Consider the following 24191-nt stretch of genomic DNA (forward strand, 5'->3'; position numbering starts at 1 on the left):
GTGTGTGTGTGTGTATGTATTATATGTGTGTGTGTGTGTGTGTGTGTGTGTGTGTGTGTATGTATTATATGTGTGTGTGTGTGTGTGTGTGTGTGTGTGTGTGTGTGTGTGTGTGTGTGTGTGGTGTGTATATAATAATATATCCATATATACTTCAAAATATTTTTATATGTTTATATATTTATTTATAGGACAGGACAGGCAGCATCTCTGGAGAGAAGGAATGGGTGACGTTTCAGGTTTTCAGACTGAAGAAGGGTCTCGACCCGAAACGTCACCCATTGCTTCTTTCCAGAGATGCTGCCTGTCCCACTGAGTTACTCCAGCATTTTGTGTAGGAAAAAAAACTGCAGATGCTGGTTTAAATCGAAGGTAGACACAAATGCTGGAGTAACTCAGCGGGTCAGGCAGCATCTCTCTAGAAAAGGAATGGGTGGCGTTTCGGGTCGAGACCCTTCTTCAGTCTGGACCTGAAAAGTCACCCATTGCTTCTCTCCAGAGATGCTGCCCGTCCCGCTGAGTTACTCCAGCACTTTGTGTCAACCTGCAGTCCCTTCTTGACATGCCATTGACTACATTTCTTTACATCGGCGAAACCAAACGCAGGCTCGGCGATCGTTTTGCTCAACACCTTCGCTCAGTCCGCCTTAACCAACCTGATCTCCCGGTAGCTGAGCACTTCAACTCCCCCTCCCACTCCCAGTCTGACCTTTCTGTCATGGGCCTCCTGCATGGCAGATGCAGTTTAATGTAGATAAGTGTGAGGTTATTCACTTTGGAAGTAAGAATAGAAAGGCAGATTATTATCTGAATGGTGTCAAGTTAGGAAGAGGGGATGTTCAACGAGATCTGGGTGTCCTAGTGCATCAGTCACTGAAAGGAAGCATGCAGGTACAGCAGGCGGTGAAGAAATCCAATGGAATGTTGGCCTTCATAACAAGAGGAGTTGAGTATAGGAGCAAAGAGGTCCTTCTACAGTTGTACCGGGCCCAGGTGAGACCGCACCTGCAGTACTGTGTGCAGTTTTGGTCTCCAAATTTGAGGAAGGATATTCTTGCTATTGAGGGCGTGCAGCGTAGGTTCACTAGGTTAATTCCCGGAATGGCGGGACTGTCGTATGTTGAAAGGCTGGAGCAATTAGGCTTGTATACACTGGAATTTAGAAGGATGAGGGGGAATCTTATTGAAACATATAAGATAATTAGGGGATTAGACACATTAGAGGCAGGAAACATGTTCCCAATGTTGGGGGAGTCCAGAACAAGGGGCCACAGTTTAAGAATAAGGGGTAGGCCATTTAGAACGGAGATGAGGAAGAACTTTTTCAGTCAGAGAGTGGTGAAGGTGTGGAATTCTCTGCCTCAGAAGGCAGTGGAGGCCAGTTCGTTGGATGCTTTCAAGAGAGAGCTGGATAGAGCTCTTAAGGATAGCGGAGTGAGGGGGTATGGGGAGAAGGCAGGAACGGGGTACTGATTGAGAGTGATCAGCCATGATCGCATTGAATGGCGGTGCTGGCTCGAAGGGCTGAATGGCCTCCTCCTGCACCTATTGTCTATTGTCTATTGTCTATTGTCTATTGTCTATTGTCCTCCAGTGCCATAGTGAGGCCCACCGGAAATTGGAGGAACAGCACCTCATATTTCGCCTGGGCAACTTGCAGCCCAGCGGTATCAACATCGACTTCTCCAACTTTAGATAGTTCTTCTGTCCCTCTCTTCCCCTCCTCCTTCCCAGATCTCCCTCTATCTTCCTGTCTCCACCTATATCCTTCCTTTGTCCCGCCCCCCTGACATCAGTCTGAAGAAGGGTCTCGGCCCGAAACGTCGCCCATTCCTTCTCTCCTGAGATGCTGCCTGACCTGCTGAGTTACTCCAGCATTTTGTGAAATAAATACCTTCGATTTGTACCAGCATCTGCAGTTATTCTGGCCTTCCATCACAGTGAGGAGGTGTGACGGAAGACATTTCTGGCCTTCCATCACAGTGAGGAGGTGACTGGAGGAGACTCACTGTGATGGATGTGTTTCTTTTTTTGTTGTTTTGTGTTGGTTTGTGATTGTGTGTGAAATAGCTTCTTTTTATTGCTCTTAACTGGACTGTGGGTGAACTTTCATTTCACTGCACATATTGTATATGTATGTGTTTGAAGATGGGTTTCGACCCGAAACGTCACCCATTCCTTCTCTCCAGAGATGCTGCCTGACTTGCTGAGTTACTCCAGCATTTTGCACATATGTATATATATATATAGACATATATATACACATACATATACATATATACACACATGTACACATATATATATAGATACACACACAAATATATAAATATATATGCATATAAATATTTTAATATGTTTATATATTTATTTATGGGAGAGGACAGACAGCATCTCTGGAGAGAAGGAATGGGTGACGTTTCAGGTCTTCAGACTGAAGAAGGGTTTCAACCCGAAACGTCGCCCATTCCTTCTCTCCAGAGATGCTGTCTGACCTGCTGAGTTACTCCAGCATTTTGCACACATATATATATATACACATATAATACACACATACGTACACATATATATAGATACACACACATATATAAAAATATATACATATAAATATTTTTATATGTTTATATATTTATTTATGGGACCGGACAGACAGCATCTCTGGAGAGAAGGAATGGGTGACGTTCCAGGTCTTCAGACTGAAGAAGGGGTCTCTACCCGAAACGTCGCCCATTCCTTCTCTCCAGAGATGCTGCCTGACCTGCTGAGTTACTCCAGCACTCATGTCCCTTCCTGACATGCCATTGACTACATTTCCCAGAATCCTCCATCGTTTGAAGTCGCAGGTGCACTGTGACGTAGCCTCGTCCGCCTGCGTCACAATCCTAGCGGCGGACCGCGCCAATGGGCGCGTCGCTGCCATCGCGGCGGATCGCCGGCCAACGGGAGGGCGCGTCTGATGCGCGGAGGAGCGGGATGGGATGTGGGGCGCATGCGCGGAGGAGCGGGATGGGATGTGGGGCGCATGCGCGGAGGAGCGGTGGGGGTGGTCGCCCGGTCTCCAAGGGCGCGGAGAGGCGGAGCGGCGAGAGGAGGTTCGGCTCTGTCCGCCTGCCCGACAGACAGACCGAGGCAATTGGGACGAGGGTGTTGGAGGGGAGAAGAAGGGGGGCGCCGCCGCGCTTTGGACCGTCGTGGCGGCGGTGCCGAGCTGCGGCCGCTCTCAGGTGTGACCGACTTCAACTGCGTCGGGGATGGCGATGGCGGTTGAGGGAGGGATGGAGGGATGGGGGAGGGTGCGGTGACCACGGCTCCCTGCGGGGGGCGGTGTCGCTGGAGGGGAGGGGAGGGGAGGGGGAGACCCGGGCTCAATGATCTACACACTCAGACTCACGTTCGTTTGTTTGTTTGTTTGTTTGTTTGTTCCTGAGCCACAGCCAAAACGGTGCACGACAGCGAGACAATCTTAACACCATTATTAAGGGATTGGACACGTTAGAGGCAGGAAACATGTTCCCAATGTTGGGGGGAGTCCAGAACCAGGGGCCACACACAGTTTAAGGATAAGGGGTAGGCCATTTAGAAAGGAGATGAGGAAAAACATTTTCAGTCAGAGAGTTGTGAATCTGTGGAATTCTCTGCCTCAGAGGGCAGTGGAGGCCAATTCTCTGAATGCATTCAAGAGAGAGCTGGATAGACCTCTTAAGGATAGCGGAGTCAGGGGGTATGGGGAGAGGGCAGGAACGGGGTACTGATTGAGAATGATCAGCCATGATCACATTGAGTGGTGGTGCTGGCTCGAAGGGCCGAATGGCCTCCTCCTGCACCTATTGTCTATTGTCTACCACCTTACCCACCGTCGTCCCTTTGGTGCTAACTAATGGAAGAAGTTTCATTGAAATCGGTGTTACATTTTTAAAGTCATTCACATTTTAACGTTTAAATCTATCTCCGAGAGAGGGAGGATAAGGGGGGATTGAGGGGGATGGAGGGAGGGAGGATAAGGGGGGGTTGAGGGGGAGGGAGGATAAGGGGGGTTGAGGGGGATGGAGGGGGGATAAGGGGGGTTGAGGGGGAGGGAGGGAGGATAAGGGGACGGAGGGAGGGAGGGGGAGGAGAGATTGTGCTGCACCAATGCAGGAGAGGTTTGGTCTCGCTGAGTTACTCCACCATTTTGTGTCTACCTTCGATTTAAACCAGCATCTGCAGTTCTTTCCTATATATATATATTTGTAGGTGTGTATACAAAACAAATATATATATGATGGCCTGAGTGGCCTAATTCTGCTCCTATTACTTATCGGCGTATGTGTGTGCCTTTATATATAATAATAATAATAATAATAATATTCATTTATTGTCATTGCAACGAGTACAACGAAATTAAAAAACAGCCAATCCTGACGGTGCGTACAAACATATATGCATATATATAAGAAAATAACTGCAGATGCTGGTACAAATCGAAGGTATTTATTCACAAAATGCTGGAGTAACTCAGCAGGTCAGGCAGCATCTCGGGAGAGAAGGAATGGGTGACGTTTCGGGTCGAGACCCTTCTTCAGACTGAATATATATGTCCATGTTGACATATTCCGTTGTGCTGCAGCAAGTAAGAGTTTCATTGTTCTATCTGGGACACATGACATTAAAACACTCTTGATCCATATATATATATTTGAAAAGGAAGAAACTGCAGATGCTGGTTCACTTGGTCTAGTAGAAACATATAGACGAAATAGTTACAGGAGCAGCCAGCATCACCATCTACATCAGCGTTTCTCAACCGTTTCACCCTTGCCCTTGAAATAATTCTCATGTCTGCTGGAGCACCAGCATCTCAGCGGCGGAAGGGAAGAGACGCGACAAGCTGGTCAGGAAGGCCAGCTCTGTCCTGGGTTGCCCCCTCGACTCAGTGCAGGTGGTGGGAGAGAGCAGGATGATGGCAAAGCTAACATCGCTGCTGGACAAAAACTCCCACCCCATGCAGGACACTGTCACTGCACTGAGTAGCTCCTTCAGTGCCAGACTCCTTCACCCCAAGTGCGTGAAGGAGAGATATAGGAGGTCCTTCCTTCCCGCTGCTGTGAGACTGCACAACCAGCACTGCTCCCAGCAGACGAGTCAACGGTAACAGTTAAGGAATACACAGTAAACTGATGACAATTTATGTATCTTTTATTTATAATGAATGATCTCTTGCTATCCATTTTGCTGCTGTAACATTGTAAATTTCCCCGGTGATGGACGAATAAAGTAATATATTATGTCTCAGGGAACTGGAGACATGGTCCTTCTGCAGTTGTGCAGGGCCCTGGAGTATTGTGTACAGCTTTGGTCTCCTAATTTGAGGAAGGACGTCCTTGTAATTGAGGCGGTGCAGCGTAGGTTCACAAGATTGATCCCCGGGGGTGGCGGGACTGTCATATGAGGAAAGACTAGGCTTGTATTCACTGCAGTTTAGAAGAACGAGAGGGGATCTTATAGAGACGTATTAAAATTATAAAAAGGACTGGACAAGTTAGATGCAGGAAAAATGTTCCCAATGTTGGGGGTAGTCCAGAACCAGGGGCCACACACAGTCTTAAGAATAAAAGGGGAGGCCATTTAAAACTGAGGTGAGAAGGAACTTTTTCACCCGGAGAGTTGTGAATTTGTGGAATTTTCTGCCACAGAAGGCAGTGGAGGCCAAATCACTGGATGGATTTAAGAGAGAGTTAGATAGAGCTCTCTGGGCTAGTGGAATCAAGGGATATGGGGAGAAGGCAGAAGGGGTACTGATTGTGGATGATCACAATGAATGGTGGTGCTGGCTCGAAGGGCCTCCTCCTGCACCTATTTTCTATGTTTCCAACTAACCTTGGAGGAGAGAGAGAGAAAGAAAGAGAGAGACTCAAAAATGCATTTACATACAATCAGCCTATTTATCACAATTTCTCTCGGAACCCCTAGCGACCTCTCGCGGAACCCTAAGGTTCCTGGAAACCCCGGTTGAGAAGCGCTGATCTATATACTAAAACTCGTTTGTTTGTTCCTGAACTATGGGCAAAACGGTACACGATAGCGCAACTAATTTAGGCCCACCTTACTCACCGTCATCCCTTTGGTGTTGATGGAAGAAGTTTCATTGAAATCGGTGTTGTTTTTTATGTTATTCACATTTTAAAGTTTAAATCTATCTCCAAGGGTAGGGGAGGAGGGAAGTGGGAGGGGGGGAGGAGGGAGGGGGGGAGGAGGGAGGGGGGGAGGAGGGAGGGGGGGAGGGGGGAGGAGGGAGGGGGGGAGGAGGGAGGGGAGGAGGGAGGGAGGGAGGGGGAGAGAAGGGATAAGCAAGATGCCAAGCCCATTGTTAATCCATCTGCCAGTAAGCAATATCCCTCTATTCTCTACATGTACACCTATAGTGCTTTGTGTTGTATGCCGTTCAGAGGCTTAATAACAGGCGAAGAGGTTGTTCCTGTTTCTGTGTAGCAATAGATAAGGAAATAGAGATTTGCAAATGCTCGTTTTATACCAAAGATAGCCACAATGGACTGGATTAACTTTGGGGTCCTTTTTCTCCAGAGCTGTTGCCTGACCCGCTGTTACTCCAGCACTTTGTGTCCATCTTTAGCAGAAGATGAGGCTATAGCATTGCACTTTAATAGGAAGATTGGACTGGTTAGCACTTTAATAGGAAGAATAAACAAAACTGAAACAGAAGGTTAAGCTGGGCCCATTAGTAACATGGGGCTGGTACTGCAGGGTGTGTTACACCAGCCTTTCAATGGTAGAAAAGGAAATAGACACACAAAAATTAGAGTAACTCAGTTACATATACACCTATAGTGCTTTGTATTGTATGCAATTCAGAGGCTTAATAACAGGCGAAGAGGTTGTTCCTGCTCCAGGCAGCATCTCTGGAGAGCAGGAATGGGTGACGTTTCAGGTCGAGAACCTTCTTCGGAAAGCAGGTTTAGTGGGCTATTTTTTGGGGGGTTGGAGATGGTGGTTTTGTGTGCGCTTGTGTGTGTCTTCGAGAGAATGAAAGGCTTAGACACACTGTTGTAATTCAAGTACATGGGATTAGCGTAATGGGATAAAAGGTTGGTGTGCCTGTGGCAATCCTGTTTCTGTGCAATACAACTCTGACCTTTATGGTATTTAGACAATAGGCAAGGAGTGGGCCATTCGGCACTTCGAGCCAGCACCGCCATGCAATGTGATCATGGCTGATCATCCACAACCCCGTTCCTGCCCTCTCCCCATACCCCCTGACTCTGCTATCATTAAGAGCTCTATCTAACTTTCTCTTGAAAGCATCCAGAGAATTGCCCCCCACTGCCTACTGAGGCAGAGAATTCCACATATTTACAACTCTCTGACTGAAAAAGTTTTTCCTCGTCTCCGTTCTAACGTTCTTTATGGGACTTTATTTGTCACATGTACTGAGGTATAGTAAAATTCATTTTTGTATACAGTTCAGTACAGTATCACTATACATAATATGTAGGAAGGAACTGCAGATGCTGGTTTAAACCAAAGATAGACACAAAATGCTGGAGTAACTCAGCGGGACAGGCAGCATCTCTGGAGAAAAGGAATGGGTGACGTTTCAGGTCGAGATGGATCTGAAGAAGGGTCTCTACCCGAAACGACACCCATTTCTTCTCCCCAGAGAAACTGCCAGTCCCGCTGAGTTACTCCAGCATTTTATGTCTACCTTCGGTTTAAACCAGCATCTGCAGTTTCTTCCTATACAAGTGTAAATATTAGTTAGATAAGCATCTCAGATACAGTACAAATGTGCCAGAGAAAGCTGTGGAGGCCAAGTCAGTGGATATTTCTCAGGCAAAGAAAGACAAATTCTTGATTAGGACGGATGTCTAGGGTTATGGGGAGAAGGCAGGAAAATTGTATCAGGAGGCAGAGATCTGCCATGATTGAATGGGCTCGATGGGCTGAATGGCCTAGTTCTACTCCTATACCGTGTGAAATATATAGCAGCAGTTCACCCATTCCTTCTCTCCCGAGATGCTGCCTGACCCGCTGAGTTACTCCAGCATTTCGTGTCTACCACTGAGACATTTATACAGAGTCGCCAGTTTGGCGCCATTTTCAAGTCCCAGTTGCAGGGATCGTGATCTGACCATAGAAACATAGAAAATAGGTGCAGGAGAAGGCCATTAGGCCCTTCGAGCCAACACCGCCATTCAATATGATCATGGCTGATCATCCAACTCAGTATCCCGTACCTGCCTTCTCTCCATACCCCCTGATCCCTTTAGCCACAAGGGCCACACCTAATTCCCTCTTAAATATAGCCAATGCCTCAACTACCTTCTGTGGCAGAGAATTCCACAGATTCACCACTCTCTGTGTGAAAAAAACCTTTCTCATCTTGGTCCTAAAAGACTTCCCCCTTATCCTTAAACTGTGACCCCTTGTTCTGGACTTCCCCAACATCGGGAACAATCTTCCTGCATCTAGCCTGTCCAACCCCTTAAGAATTTTGTAAGTTTCTATAAGATCCCCCCTCAATCTTCTAAATTCCAGCGAGTAGAAGCCGAGTCTATCCAGTCTTTCTTCATATGAAAGTCCTACCATCCCAGGAATCAATCTGGTGAACCTTCTCTGTACTCCCTCTATGGCAAGAATGTCTTTTCTCAGATTAGGAGACTAAAACTGTACGCAATACCCCAGGTGTGGTCTCACCAATGCCCTGTACAACTGCAGCAGAACCTCCCTGCAGCAATAATGGTGGGCGTTATTCGGAGATTTGGCGGTGTGTTTTGTTTTCTCCCGGGGGCATTTTGAGTAACGGGGTTTTGTTCACCACAGCGACGGTGGGAAGTGTGCCGACGTGCATGGCTGGCGCGGTGAATTGCAAGCCGAGTGCGGCCAGGGGACTTGCAATGCTCGGTCTCAGGCAGTGGAGACCCGGCAGCGGCACTCTGACCAGGATCGGTGCGAACGACAGCGGCACCTGTTCCAGCCACCGCTACCCGATCAGGAAGCAGAACACCTCTTCATGCCGTCGAATGCAGGTACGTCAAACTGCTAACGCTTTTGGTTGCATAGAGACATAGGACTGGCAGTATCTCTGGAGAAGAAGGAATGGGTGACGTTTCGGGTCGAGACCCTTCTTCAGATCCTTCTCGACCCGAAACGTCACCCATTCCTTCTTTCTGGAGATGCTGCCTGTCGCGCTGAGTTACTCCAGCATTTTGTGTCTATCTTTGGTTTAAACCAGCATCTGCAGTTCCTTCCTACATATTATGTACAGTGATACTGTACTGAACTGTATACAAAAATGAATTTTACTATACCTCAGTACATGTGACAAATAAAGTCCCATAAAGAATGTTAGAGGTTGGGGGGTCATGCTGCAGTTAGCTCAGTTTAGTTTATTGTCACATGTACCGAGGTACAGTGAGAAGCTTTTGTTGCGTGCTATCCAGTCAGACAATACATGATTGCAATCGAGCCATTTACAGTGTACAGAGATACATGATAAGGGAAGGAAAAAAACTGCAGATGCTGGTTTAAATCAACGGTAGACACAGAATGCTGGAGTAACCCAGCGGGTCAGGCAGCATCTTGGGAGAGAAGAGATGGGTGATATTTCGGGGGTCGAGAGCCTTCATGATAAGGGAATAACGTTTAGTGCGAGGTAAAGCCAGCAAAGTCCGATCAAGGATAGTCCGAGATGGATGGTAGTTCAGCACTGCTCTCTGGTTGTGGTAGGAAGATTCAGTTGCCTGATAACAGTTGGGAAGAAACCGTCCCTGAATCTGGAGGTGTGCATTTTCACACTTCTGTACTTTTTGCCCGATGGGAGAGGGGAGAAGAGGGAGTCGCTGTAAGATGTTGGTGAGGCCATCTTTGGAGTATTGTGTTCAGTTTTGGGCACCATGTTGTTGGAAAGATGTTGTCAAGCTGGAAAGAGTGCAGAGAAGGTTTACGAGGTTGTTGCCAGGATTCGAGGGCCTGAGCTATAGGGAGAGGTTGAGCAGGCTGGGTCTCTATTCCTTGGAGCGCAGGAGGATGAGGGGTGATCTTATAGAGGTGTACAAAATCATGAGAGGAATAGATCGGGTAGACACACAGTGCCTCTTTCCCAGAGTAGGATGAATTGAGAACCAGAGGTCATTGGTTTAAGGTGAGGGGGAAAGATTTAATAGAAACCTGAGGGGTAACTTTTTCACACAAAAGGTGGTGGGTGTATGGAACGAACTGCCAGAAGGAGGTCGTTCAAGAGCCAAGGGTGTTTTATTGACATATGTCCCAGATAGAACAATGAAATTCTTACTTGCTTCAGCACAACAGAATGTGTGAACATAGTACACTGTAAATAATAATTATTATAATAATAATGGTCTACTGTAGTTCAGTGCTTTTATTTGAGGTTGTAGTGTTTAATAGCCTGATGGCTGCAGGGAAGAAGCCGTTCCTGAGCCTGGACGTTGCAGTTTTCAGGCTCCTGCACCTTCTTCCCGATGGCAGTGGTGGAATGAGTGTGTGGCCAGGATGGTGTGGGTCTCTGACTGCCTTTTTGAAGCAGTGATTCCAATGAACCCAGGTGGGACTGGCGTAGATAGGACATGGGTTGAAGGCGGGAGAGGAAGATTTCATAGGAACCTGAGGGGCAACTGAGTCGTACAGCAGGGAAACAGGTCCCCTGACTCAACTTGTCCACACTGACCAACATGCCCCATCTACACTCGTCCCACCTGCCTGCAGTTTGCCCATATCCCTCTAAACCTGCCCTCTCAGTGAACCTGTCCAAATGTCTTCTAAATGCTGTGAGAGTACCTGCCTCAGCTACCTCCTGTGGCAGCTCGTTCCATACACCCACTGTGGAAAAAATTGCCCCTTAAATCTTTCCTCTCTCACCTTAAACCTATGTGTCCCCTGGTTCTTGATTCCCCTACTCTGAGTAAAAGACTGCCATTTCCTCCGTCAATTTCCCTCATGATCTTGTACACCTTTATAATATCTCCCCTCGTCTCATGGGCTCCAAGGAATAATGTCCACGAATGCCCAACAGCTCAGGGTCTCGATTCCTGACAACGTCATCTCTAATGTTCTCTGCACTTTTTCTCTGCCTTTTGTTGAGTTTCTATTTGTAAAGTACAAAGTGCACATCATTTGCAAAACGAGATACAAGTAGTTAAAAAAAGAGAAGGCCGACAGCGATTGATATTCTTAAACCATGATCAGCATGAGTCAGCACCAAACGAATGCACAAAGGGCAGTTCAAAGTACCACGAGGGCTGGAAATCTAAAACAGTCATATCCAAAACTCCTCTATTCCATTCACAAACCTGATATCGACCGACCCTCCGTTTACCATTTGTCATAAGTAACAGGAGCAGAATTAGGCCATTCGGCCCATCAGGCCTACTCCGCCATTCAATCGTGGCTGATCTATCTCTCCCTCCTAACCCCATTCTCCTGCCTTCTCCCCGTAACTCCCAACACCCGTACTAATCAGCAATCAATCTATCTCTGCCTTAAAACTATCTTTTGACTTGGCCTCCATGGCCTTCTGGGGCAACGAATTCCACAGATTCGCCACCTCATTTCTCCTCGTCTCCTTCCTAAAGGCCACAGTTTAAGAATAAGGGGTAGGCCATTTAGAACGGAGATGAGGAAAAACCTTTTCAGTCAGAGAGTTGTGAATCTGTGGAATTCTCTGCCTCAGAAGGCAGTGGAGGCCAATTCTCTGATTGCATTCAAGAGAGAGCTAGATAGAGCTCTTAAGGATAGCGGAGTCAGGGGGTATGGGGAGAAGGCAGGAACGGGGTACTGATTGAGAATGATCAGCCATGATCACATTGAATGGCGGTGCTGGCTCGAAGGGGCGAATGGCCTCCTCCTGCACCTATTGTCTATTGGAACGTCATTTAATTCCGTCCTATGACCTCCAGTCCTAAACATCTCCACATCCACTCTATCCAAGCCTTTCATTATCCGGTAATGCCCCCCCTCATCATTTTAAACTCCAGCAAGTGCAGGCCCTGTGCTCATCATATGTCAACTCGCTCATTCCTGGGATCGTTCTTGTAAACCTCCCTCTGGACCCTCTCCAGAGGCAGCACACCCTCAGATATGGGGCCCAATTTCTGCAGTGCCCTGTGAACCTCGGCCTCTGTTCCAAAAAAATGCTCAAGGAATGCTCCAAATGTGCCGCCCTTAATCTTATCAATTCAATCCGATCACTTGAATCCTCTGCTGGGCCCTGTGCTGATCTCTGGAATGCAGTCACTTCAGTCGCTGTGGAGTAATTATAAAAATGAGCCTTTAATTGACCGATGGAACAGTTCCAATTTTCCAATAAACTGCTCACAGAGGAAGGATTGAAATCCGAAGCTCATCACGAGGGGGTCATTAATGTGCGTGACTCAGTTGATCCGTGTTTCTGAAAGGGTCGGTCACGCAGCGGACTAGTTGTGATCGCTCTCCGCCGTTCACCCAGTTAATGTGACTCCTGTTGCAAGGGGCAGCACGGTGGCGCAGCGGTAGTGTTGCTGCCTCGCAGCGCCACAGACCCGGGTTCAATGCTGGCCGTGGGTGCTGTGCGTGCGGAGTTTGCACATTCTCCCAGTGACCATGTAGGCTTTCTCCGGGTGCTCTGGTTTTCTCCTGCACTCTTGCTATTGAGGGCGTGCAGCGTAGGTTTACTAGGTTAATTCCCTGAATGGTGGGACTATCGTATGTTGAAAGACTGGAGCGACTAGGCTTGTATACACTGGAATTTAGAAGGATGAGAGGAGATCTTATCGAAACGTATAAGATTATTAAGGGGTTGGACACGTTAGAGGCAGGAAACATGTTCCCATTGTTGGGGGAGTCCAGAACCAGGGGCCACAGTTTAAGAATAAGGGGTAGGCCGTTTAGACCAGAGATGAAGAAAAACGTTTTCAGTCAGAGAGTTGTGGATCTGTGGAATTCTCTGCCTCAGAAGGCAGTGGAGGCCAATTCTCTGAATGCATTCAAGAGAGAGCTGGATAGAGCTCTTAAGGATAGCGGAGTCAGGGGGTATGGGGAGAAGGCAGGAACGGGGTACTGATTGAGAATGATCAGCCATGATGATCACATTGAATGGCGGTGCTGGCTCGAAGGGCCGAATGGCCTCCTCCTTTGTCTATTATCTACTCCAAAGCCGTGCTTGTTTGTGTATTAATTGGCTTCGGTAAAATTGTAAATTATCCCTAGTGTGTAGGATAGTGTGAGGAGTTTAGTTTAGAGATACGGCGTGGAAACAGGCCCCCTCGGCCCACCGAGCCCACGCCGCCCAGCGATCCCCGCATATTATAACCCTATCCTACACAGCTGAAGGACAATTTTTACATTTACCCAGCCAATTAACCTACAAACCTGTACGTCTTTGGAGTGTGGGAGGAAACCGAAGATCTCGGAGAATACCCACGCAGGTCACGGGGAGAACGTACAAACTCTGTACAGACGGCACGCGTAGTTGGGATCCAACCCGGGTCTCTACCGCTGTGCCACCCTGCCGCCCTAAGTCGCTGTGATCGCTGGTCGGCGCGGACTCGTTGGGGGTAAGGGCCTGTCTCCGCGTTGTATCTCTAAAGTTCATAAGTGATGTGAGGCCATTCAGCCCATTGTCTACTCCGCCGTTCAATGATGGCTGATCTATCTCTCCCTCTCAACCCCAATCTCCTGCCTTCTCCCCATAATCTGACGCCTGTCTTCCTTGATTGAGGGGAGCTGAGGTGGCTCCTGCTCAGTTCGATTTGGACACTGCAAATGTTGTAAAACCATAAGGAACTTGGTACAATATACCAAACTACATTGTAAGGTTGTGCAGCACAGAAACAGTCCCTTCAGCCCAATTTATCCATGCCGACCAAAATGCCCATGTAAGCTAGTCCCATTTGCCCGAATTTGACCCGTACCCTTCCAAATCACTCACATGCTTCATACGGCCTTCACTCATATCACTCATATGGCCTTCATAACGAGAGGATTTGAGTATCGGAGTAAAGAGGTCCTTCTGCAGTTGTACAGGGCCCTGGTGACACCGCATCTGGAGTATTGTGTGCAGTTTTGGTCTCCCAATTTAAGGAAGGACGTCCTTGCTATTGAGGCAGTGCAGCATAGGTTCACAAGGTTGATCCCCGGGATGGCGGGACTGTCATATGAGGAAATATTGGAAAGACTGGGCTTGTATCCAGTGGAATTTAGAAGGATGAGAGGGGATCTTATAGAAACGTATAAAATTATAAAGGTACTGGACATGCCAGATGCAGGAAAAATGTTCCCAATGTTGGGGGAGTCCAGAACCAGGGGCCACAGTCAATGATCGAACCCTGGTCTCTGGCGCTGTAAGGCAGCGGCTCTACCACTGCGCCACCGTGCCGCCCAAACGAAGGTGCTCCTCAACTTACGGGGTTACGTTCCGAGAAATCCTTCGTAAACCGAAAATATCTTGCGTCGAAATGCATTGAATACACGCGATCAGCTGCGGTTCGCCACGGGTCACTGCTGTTTGCACCCTCGCAAAGTCGAATTACCGCAAGTCGAAGCGTCGTTAGTCGGGGAGCATCAGTGCTCAAGGCTATTGTTTGTTCTGCCTAGACTAAAGCCGCGCTCTCTTTCCTCCCTCAGGAATTCGAGATGTGTGGCGGCGGGTTCTTTCGGCACCACAGCACCATCCCGTGGACGACCCCTGATCGAGTGTGGCACCAAAACAAAAGACAGATGGGCGTGGAGACGTGCGAACCGAGCCTCGTGGACCACGGCTTCCGATGGGCTCCAAGTGTTTCACTGCACTGCGCCTGCACCCTGGGCCCGCACACAGCTGACGTGCACCCACGGGCCCTCGTCGACGCCCCGGAGCAGATCAGCGTGCAGGTGGTGGTGTGGGGCTGTGGCAGGGGGCAGGTGGCACTGGTGGAGAGGCCCTGTGTGGGTGTGGAGCAGCTGGTGGCATCCAGGGTGGAACGCCTGCCCCGTGAGCTGGAGGCCTGGCTGGGAGCGGACCAGGCGAGCGCCATCTTGCTGTCCCACCTCCTGGGCTCCATCACCACGGTGGACGGGCGAAGCGCGGACGACATCGCGGTGGAGCACCGCCCTGCGCCCGGCTCCCGGGAGGGGCCGCCGGTGGAAGCGGCAACGCCGCGGGACCCGAGCGAGGGGCAGCCGGGCTCTTTCAGGACTCCGTTTGGCGGCCAGCGCTGTCGGGAGCCGCGCCGCGCCGGCCTCCAATCCCCCCGGGGGCCCGTGTCGCAGCTTGCCTTCAGCAGAGCGGGACACCTGAAGACCACAACGCCGGGGAAGGAAGGGCCCAAAATGGAGGAGCATCTTGCTGTCCTTCACGAAAAGCTGAGACTGCAGGTAAAGCCATGTTTAGGTCATCAGTAAGTCTTAAGTGACAGGAGTAGAATTACGCCATTCACCCCATCAAGTCTACTCCGCCATTCAGTCATGGCTGGTCTATCTCTCCCTCCTAATCCCATTCTCCTGCCTTCTCCCCATAGACTGACACCTGTAATAATCAAAAATCTATCTATCTCTGCCATAAAAATATCCACTGACTTGGCCTCCACAGCCGTCTGTGGCAAAGAATTCCACAGATTCACCCCCTCTGACTAACAGAATTCCTCCTCATCTCCTTCCTAAAAGAACATCACGGTGGCGCAGCGGTAGAGTTGCCGCCTTACAGCGAATGCAGCGCCGGAGACTCGGGTTCGATCCTGACTACGGGCGCCGTCTGTACGGAGTTTGTACGTTCTCCCCGTGACCTGCGTGAGTTTTCTTCGAGATCTTCGGTTTCCTCCCACACTCCAAAGACGTGCAGGTTTGTAGGTTAATTGACTGGGTAAATGTAAAATAATTGTCCCTAGTGTGTGTAGGATAGTGTTAACGTGCGGGGATCGCTGGTCGGCGCGGACTCGATGGGCCGAAGGGCCTGTTTCCGGGCTGTATCTCTAAATCTAAATCTAAAAAATAAATCTAAAATTCCCCTGCCTTTTCCCCATAAACTCTGACACCTGTAATAATCAAGAATCTATCTATCTCTGCCTTAATAATATCCACTGACTCGGCCTCCACAGCCTTCTGTGGCAGAATTCCACAGATTCACCCCCCTCTGGCTAAAAATAAATTCTCCTCATCTCCTTCCTAAAAGAACATTCTTTAATTGTGAGATTGCGACCTCTAGTCCAAGACTGTGCCACCAGTGGAAGCATCCTCTCCACATCCCACTCTATCCAGGCCTCTCGCTATTCTCTACGTTTCAACGAGGTCCCCCCCCTCATTGTCATCCTAATTGAATCTCCCGCAAAGTCTGATTGACAGTCACGGGCGGCAGAGTTGCTGCCTCACAGCTTCGGAAACCCCGGTTCGATCCTGACCACGGGTGCTGCCTGTACGGAGTTTGTACGTTCTCCCCGTGACCGCGTGGATTTTTACCGGGTGCTCTGGCTTCCTCCCACACTCCAAAGACGTACAAGTTTGTACGTTAATTGGCTTTGGTAAAATTGTAAATTGTTCCAAATGTGTAGGATGCTCGTGTATGGGGTGATCACTGATCGCAACAGACTCGGTGGGCCGATGGTCCTATTTCCGTGCTGTATGTCGTAAGTAAAGCGTACAGTGAAAACATTTTTGTTTGCATGCTATCCTGTTAAATTAAAATTGCATAATTACAATCATGCCACCCGCAGTGTACAGATACAGGACAAAGGGAATAACGTTTAGTGCAAGATAATTCTAAGGTCTCCATTGAGGTAGATGGGAGATTGGAACTGCTCTCTCCCTGGTGAGCGGACGGTTCAGTTGCCTGATAACAGCTGGGAAGAAAAAAACTGTCCCTGAATCTGGAGGTGTGCGTTTTCACACTTCTGTACCTCTTGCCCGACGGGATGAGACTGGTCCGTGATTATGCTGCTGGCCTTGCCGAGGCAGCGTGAGGTATAGACAATAGGTGCAGGAGGAGGCCATTCGGCCCTTCGAGCCAGCACCACCATTTAATGTGATCATGGCTGATCATTCTCAATCAGTACTCTGTTCCTGCCTTTTCCCCATACCCCCTGACTCCGCTATCCTTAAGAGCTCTCTCTTGAATGCATTCAGAGAATTGTCTTCCACTGCCTTCTGAGGCAGAGAATTCCACAGATTCACAACTCTCTGACTGAAAAGGTTTTTCCTCATCTCCGTTCTAAATGGCCTACCTCTTATTCTTAAACTGTGGCCTTTAGGAAGGAGATGAGGAGAAATGAGGTGGCGAATTTGTGGAATTCGTTGCCCCAGAAGGCCATGGAGGCCAAGTCAAAAGATAGTTTTACGGCAGAGATAGATTGATTGCTGATTAGTACGGGTGTTGGGAGTTACGGGGAGAAGGCAGGAGAATGGGGTTAGGAGGGAGAGATAGATCAGCCACGATTGAATGGTGGAGTAGACCTGATGGGCCGAATGGCCTAATTCTGCTCCTGTTACTTATGACAAATGGTAAACGGAGGGTCGGTCGATATCAGGTTTGTGAATGGAATAGAGGAGTTTTGGATATGACTGTTTTAGATTTCCAGCCCTCGTGGTACTTTGAACTGCCCTTTGTGCATTAGTTTGGTGCTGACTCATGCTGATCATGGTTTAAGAATATCAATCGCCCCTGGCTCTGGACTCCCCCGACATTGGGAACATGTTTCCTGCCTCTAAAGTGTCCAACCCCTTAATAATCTTATATGTTTCGATAAGATCCCCTCTCATCCTAAATTCCAGTGTATACAAGCCTAGCTGTTCCAGTCTTTCAACATACGACAGTCCCGCCATTCCGGGAATTAACCTGGTGAACCTACGCTGCACGCCCTCAATAGCAAGAATATCCTTCCTCAAATTTGGAGACCAAAACTGCACACAGTAGGTGGAAGGGAGGTGGGTTTGCGTGATGGTGTGGGCTGTGTCCACATTTCTCTGCGATTTCTTGCGGTCTTGGATGGAGCTGTTCCCAAATCAGGCTGTGATGCATCCCGATATAGACACCAGGGGGACAAGAATGCAAAAACGGTACAAGTCCTGCTGTTAAAGTGAGGAAGATGCAGGCAATAGAGCTAGTGTGAATGGTGTGATGTGTCGTGAGCTAGTCAGCATGGACTCGATGGGCTGAAGAGTCTGCTTCCTTGCTGCAGCTCGACACTAAAGTCAACACTAAGTGCAATTGCAGTGGCTGTATTCTCATTATCTCAACAGCAGCAAGTCTTGTACCTTTTGAATTGTCCTCCAGGTGTCTTATGTGTAGCTTAGAGACATAGAGTCATAGAGTCATACAGTGCGGAAACAGGCCCTTCGGCCCAACTCGCCCACACTGGCCAACAGTGTCCCAGCTACACTAGCCCCACTGCCTGCACTTGGTCCATATCCCTCCAAACCTGTCCTGTCCATGTACCTGTCCAACTGTTTCTTAAACGATGGGATAGTCCCAGCCTCAGCCACCTCTGGCAGCTTGTTCCATACACCCACCACCCTCTGTGTGGAAAAAGTAACCCCTCGGATTCCTATTAAATCTTTTTCCCTTCACCTTGAACCTATTTAGTTTAGAAATACAGCACGGAAACAGGCCCTTCGGCCTACCGAGTTCACGCCGACCAGCGATCCCCGCGCACCAACACGATCCTACACATGCTAGGGATAATTTACAATATTTCCAAGCCAATCAACCTACAAACCTATCCACGTATCTGTCTACTGTAAATGGCACGATTGTAATCAAGTTTTGTTTTTCCGCTGACTGGTTAGCGCGCAACAAAAAGCTTTTCACTGTAGCCCCAGAACAGGTGACAATGAACTAAACTAGAACCTGTGGTATTTATTCACAAAATGCTGGAGTAACTCAGCAGGTCAGGCAGCATCTCAGGAGAGAAGGAATGGGTGACGTTTCGGGTCGAGACCCTTCTTCAGTCTCGACCCGAAACGTCACCCATTCCTTCTCTCCTGAGGCGCTGCCTGACCAGCTGAGTTACTCCAGCGTTTTGTGAATAAATACCTTCGATTTGTACCAGCGTCTGCAGTTATTTTCTTAAACTAAAACCTGTACTACTTTGGAGAGTGGGACGAAACCGGAGCTCCCGGAGAAAACCCACGTGGGTCATGGAGAGAAGGCACAAACGCCATGCAGACAGCAACCGCAGTCAGGATCGAACCTGGATGTGTGACGTTGTAAGGCAGTAACTCCACCGCTGCCCCACCGTGCCGCCTATGTTTTGTTAAACTCAGGATTTTGATGGACTTTAGACGGACTTTCCAACACCTCTGCTGGCTCCTCGCACCCAGCCTGCGGGGATTAATTTGGTTGCAACCTTTTCCAATATATTTCAAAGGAAATTGTCCTCAAAGTACTTTCCCAGCTTCACTTCACTAACCACAAGCGGTTTTGTTCAAGGCTGAGGGAATTCACAAAATGAATACTCATTTCCTTTTTCCATATGGGGAAATTCTTGTTCGGAAACTATTCTGGACTCAAAAAGATAAACCGAAGGGAAAATGAGCAGGAAATGCTTGGCATATGTGGCACGCGTAGACTCCGTCAGAAAGACTGACTGAGCGGTTTCTTCACTGCAAGTCAGAGGCTAAGTGGCAACTTGCTTTCTTTAGCATCTCCAATAACCTTGGGAATTCTCTATACGTTTTATTGCGATGCGTCTTTTAGACAATAGGTGCAGGAGTAGGCCATTCGGCCCTTCGAGCCAGCACCACCATTCAATGTGATCATGGCTGATCATTCTCAATCAGTACCCCGTTCCTGCCTTCTCCCCATACCCCCCTGACTCCGCTATCCTTAAGAGCTCTATCTATCTCTCGCTTGAATGCATTCAGAAAAGTGGCCTCTGCTGCCTTCTGAGGCAGAGAATTCCACAGATTTACAACTCTCTGGCTGAAAAAGTTTTTCCTCATCTCCTTTCTAAATGGCCTACCCCTTATTCTTAAACTGTGGCCCCTTGTTCTGGACTCCCCCAACATTGGGAACAAGTTTCCTGCCTCTAACGTGTCCAACCCCTTAATAATCTTATATGTTTCGATAAGATCCCCTCTCACCCTTCTAAATTCCAGTGAATACAAGCCTAGTCGCTCCAGTCTTTCAACATACGACAGTCCCGCCATTCCGGGAATTAACCTAGTTAGGAGGATAGATACAAAATGCTGGAGTAAGGAAGTGTTAGGTGTGAAAACAGGACAAAGGGAATGGAGAGCAAGGAAAATGAAGAATGGATCATTGTTAGCTGGGAGAAGGTGACAACAAAGCACACAGAGATAAAATGTAGTCGGAGACGGCAAGACTGGTCGGAGAGCCGGGAAGGGGGAGGGATGGAGAGAGAGAGAGGAAAAGCAAGGGCTACTTGAAGTTAGAGATGTCATTGTTTTTGAAGTGATGTCTCTATTTAAACGTAAGAAAACTTTAGACTTTAGAGATACAGCGGGGGAAACAGGCCCTTCGTCCCGCCGAGTCCACACCGACCGGCGATCGCCCGGCACACTAACACTGTCCTACACACCAAGGACAATTTACACTTTTCACCAAAGCCAATGAACCTACAAACCTGCACGTCTTTGGGGTGCGGGAGGAAGCTGGAGCTCCCGGAGAAAACCCGCGCGGGTCACGGGGAGAACGTGCGAACTCCGTACAGACAGCACCCGTAGTCGCGGCACGGTGGCGCAGCGGTAGAGTTGCTGCCGGAGACTCGGGTTCAATCCTGACTACGGGCGCCGTCTGTACGGAGTTTGTACGTTCTCCCCGTGACCTGCGTGGATTTTCTCTGAGATCGTCAGTTTCCTCCCACACTCCAAAGACGTACAGGTATGTAGGTTAATTGACTGGGTAAATATAAAAATTGTCCCTAGTGTGTGTAGGAGAGTGTTAATGTGCGGGGATCGCTGGGCGGCGCGGACTCGGTGGGCCGAAGGGCCTGTTTCCGCGCTGTATCTCTAAATCTAAAAATAAAAATCTAGTCAGGATTGAACCCGGGCCTCTGGCGCTGTGACGCAGCAACTCTGCCATGGCTAAGTGGCAACTTGCTTTCTTTAGCATCATTCTTTAGCATCTCAGGAGAAAAAGGAATGGTTGACATTTCAAGGGTCGCGACCCTCCTTCAGACTCCATTTATCAACCATCAGTGACCATTATTTTTCTCTCTCGTGCTTCCAGCTGCCAAGTTTCTTTCTGAAGCCGCACGATTATGAAATTTACTCCCGGAACGTGGAATTCGTCAGTGCGTTCCCTCGCATCAAGACACGGTGAGTTCCTGCCTCTTGCTTCTCTGTTTTAGAGTCACAGAGCGATACGGCGTAGAAACGGGCCCTTCGGCCCAACCTGCCCACACCGGCCAACATGTCCCAGCTACACTCGTCTCACCTTTAATTTAGTTTGGAGATACAGCGCGGAAACAGGCCCTTCGTCCCACCGCGGTCTGCGCCGCCCAGCGATCCCCGGCACGCTAACACTATCCTACACACCACCGACAATTTTCACCAAAGCCAATTAACCCACAAACCCGCACGTCTTTGGGGTGCGGGAGGAAGCTGGAGCTCCCGGAGAAACCCCACGCAGGGGAGAACGTGCGAACTCCGTACAGACAGCACCCGTAGTCAGGATTGAACTTATCACTATCCTATACATTAACACTATCCTATACCCACCATTATTGAATATTAACACTATCCGATACCCACCAGGGACAATTTTTACATTTACCAAGCCAATTAACCTACATACCTGCACGTCTTTGGAGTGTGGGAGGAAACCGAAGGTCTCGGAGAAAACCCACGCAGTTCACGGCAAGAACGTACAAACTCCGTACAGACAGCACCCGTAGTCGGGATCGGACCCAGGTCTCTGGCACTGCTTTCACTGCCAGGCAGCAACTCTACCGCTGTGCCACCTGCCCGCGTTTGGCCCATATCCCTTCATACCTGTCCTATCCATGTACCTGTTTCTCAAGCATTGGATAGTCCCTGCCTCAACCACCTCCTCTGGCAGCTCGTTCCATACACCCACCACCCTTTGTATGGAAAAAGTTACCGCTCAGATTCCCATTAAATCTTTCCCCCTTCACCTGAAGCCCATGTCCCCTCATCCTCGATTCACCTCCACCATAGAATCACAGCACAGAAACACATACCCTTTGGCCCACTGATAGACACAAAATGCTGGAGTACCTCAGCGATGACGGTCAGCATCTCTGGAGAGAAGGAACGTCCAGAGATGCTGCCTGTCCCGCTGAGTTACTCCAGCATTTCGTGTCTTCCTTCGATTTAAACCAGCATCTGCAGTTCTTTCCTACACCTTTGGCCCACTGTGTCTATGCTGATCTATACCAATCCCACTTGCCTGCATTATCTCTCTATCACCCCATGCCTTGCTCACCAGTCAAGATGCCTCCTAAATTATTTTACTTTCTCCGGCTTCTGTACCACCTCCTCTGGCAGGTCATTCCAGACCTAGTTTAGTTCATTGTCGCGTATACAGAGGTACAGTTTTGCTGCGTGCTATCCCGTCAGCGCAAAAAACTGTACACGATTACAGTGTAATATCCTGCGGTCTAGGCTTAAGCTCAGGGGTGACCGCGCTTTTGCGGTTGCAGCTCCTAGACTGTGGAACAGCATCCCTCTCCCCATCAGAACTGCCCCCTCCATCGACTCCTTTAAGTCCAGGCTCAAAACCTATTTCTACTCCCTAGCGTTTGAGGCTCATTGAGGAGGCGCTGTGAACTGTTTGCGTGCTACTGTATGTTTCATTTTTTTTCCATTGGAACCTAATCAGATGTACAGCACTTTGGTCAACGTGGGTTGTTTTTAAATGTGCTATACAAATAAAATTGACTTGACTTGACTTGACAATCAATCCATCCACTGTGTTCAGACACAGAGTAAAGGGAATAACTTTTAGTGTGAGGTAAAGTCTAACTGAAAATAGTCCGAGGGTCTCCAATAAGGTAGACGGGAGGTCAGGACTGGGCTCTCACGGGTGATAGGATGGTTCAGTTGCCTGATAACAGCCGGGAAGAAACTGTTCCTGAATCTGGAGGTGTGCGTTTTCACACTTCTGTACCTCTTGCCCCGATGAGAGAGGGGAGGAGAGGGAGTGACCGGGGTTTGTACGTTCTCCCTGTGACCGTTATTCCCACATCTCAAAGACGAGTGGGTTTGTAGGCATTTGGCCCTGTTGTGTGGGAAGTAGATGCTTTAGTGCGATAACACAGAACTAGTGTGAACGGCAGATCGATGGTCAGCATGGCCGAAGGACCTGTTTCGATGTGTCTCCAAACTAGAAACTAAACTACAATCAACTGTTTAAATGTAGTCGTTTGTTTAGTTCAGAGATACAGCACGGAAACCGGACCTTCGTCCCACCGATTCCGCACCGACCAGCGATCCCCGCACATTAACACTGTCCTACACCCACTCGGGACAGTTTACACTTATACCAAACCAATTTACCTACATACCTGTGCGTCTTTGGAGTGTGGGAGGTAGCCGAAGATCTCGGGGAAAACCCACGCAGGTCACGGGGAGAACGGACAAACTCCGTACAGACGGCGCCCGTGGTCGGGATGGAACCCGGGCCTCTGGCGCTGCAAGCGCTGTAAGGCAGCAACTCTACCGCTGTGCCACCCGGATTGTTGCAGAGTCCAACGCTGGAAGAAATGTGTTGAAGGGTCCCAACCCAAAACACAGTCTGTCCGTTCCCTCCATGGATGCTGCCTGACCCGCTGAGTCTCTCCTGCGCTATTTTTCGTATCAAATTCCAATCTACATATTGTATCAGCAAACTTCTGCTGAACTTGGTATTGAGGCACCATCTAGTGGTGGAGTAGGCAACTACAGGCACCTCCTGTTTCTGCTCATTATAATGTGCAGAAATATAGAAAATAGGTGCAGGAGAGTAGGCCCTTCGAGCCAGCACTGCCATTCAATACGATCATGGCTGATCATCCACAATCAGTACCCCGTTCCTGCTTTCTCCCCATATCCCTGGATTCCGTTAGCCCTAAGAGCTATATCTAACTCTCTCTTGAATTAATCATGCAAGATAGATACAAAAAGCTGGAGTAATTCAGCGGGACAGACAGCATCTCTGGAGTCAAGGAATAGGTGATGTTTCGGGTCGAGGCCCTTCTTCAGACCTGAAACGTCCGAAGGGCCTGTTTCCGCGCTGTATCTCTAAATCTAAAAAAATCTTTTTTTAAAAACCATCC

General features: G+C 48.8%; 1 protein-coding gene across 4 annotated transcripts in view; it reads left to right on the forward strand.

Moving 5' to 3' along the window:
• Positions 1-3034: 3034 nt before the first annotated feature.
• The window catches only part of c19h6orf136 (chromosome 19 C6orf136 homolog), a 31202-nt gene continuing 10045 nt past the window's right edge, over positions 3035-24191 (forward strand). For 3 of the 4 annotated variants that reach the window (XR_013548555.1, XM_078416326.1, XM_078416328.1), the window contains exons 1-4: positions 3035-3221; positions 8815-9020; positions 14611-15339; positions 21143-21231. Coding sequence is in view for 3 of the 4 variants with exons in the window: in XM_078416326.1 (XP_078272452.1) it covers positions 8841-9020; positions 14611-15339; positions 21143-21231 (998 nt within the window). In the remaining variant the exon portion in view is untranslated. Of the gene's footprint in view, positions 3222-8814; positions 9021-13385; positions 13542-14610; positions 15340-21142; positions 21232-24191 lie in introns of those variants that run through there. The other variant, XM_078416329.1, reaches the window with a different exon arrangement.

This window comes from Rhinoraja longicauda, chromosome 19 (genome assembly GCF_053455715.1).
Source record: "Rhinoraja longicauda isolate Sanriku21f chromosome 19, sRhiLon1.1, whole genome shotgun sequence".
Classification (NCBI taxonomy): Eukaryota; Metazoa; Chordata; class Chondrichthyes; order Rajiformes; family Arhynchobatidae; genus Rhinoraja; species Rhinoraja longicauda.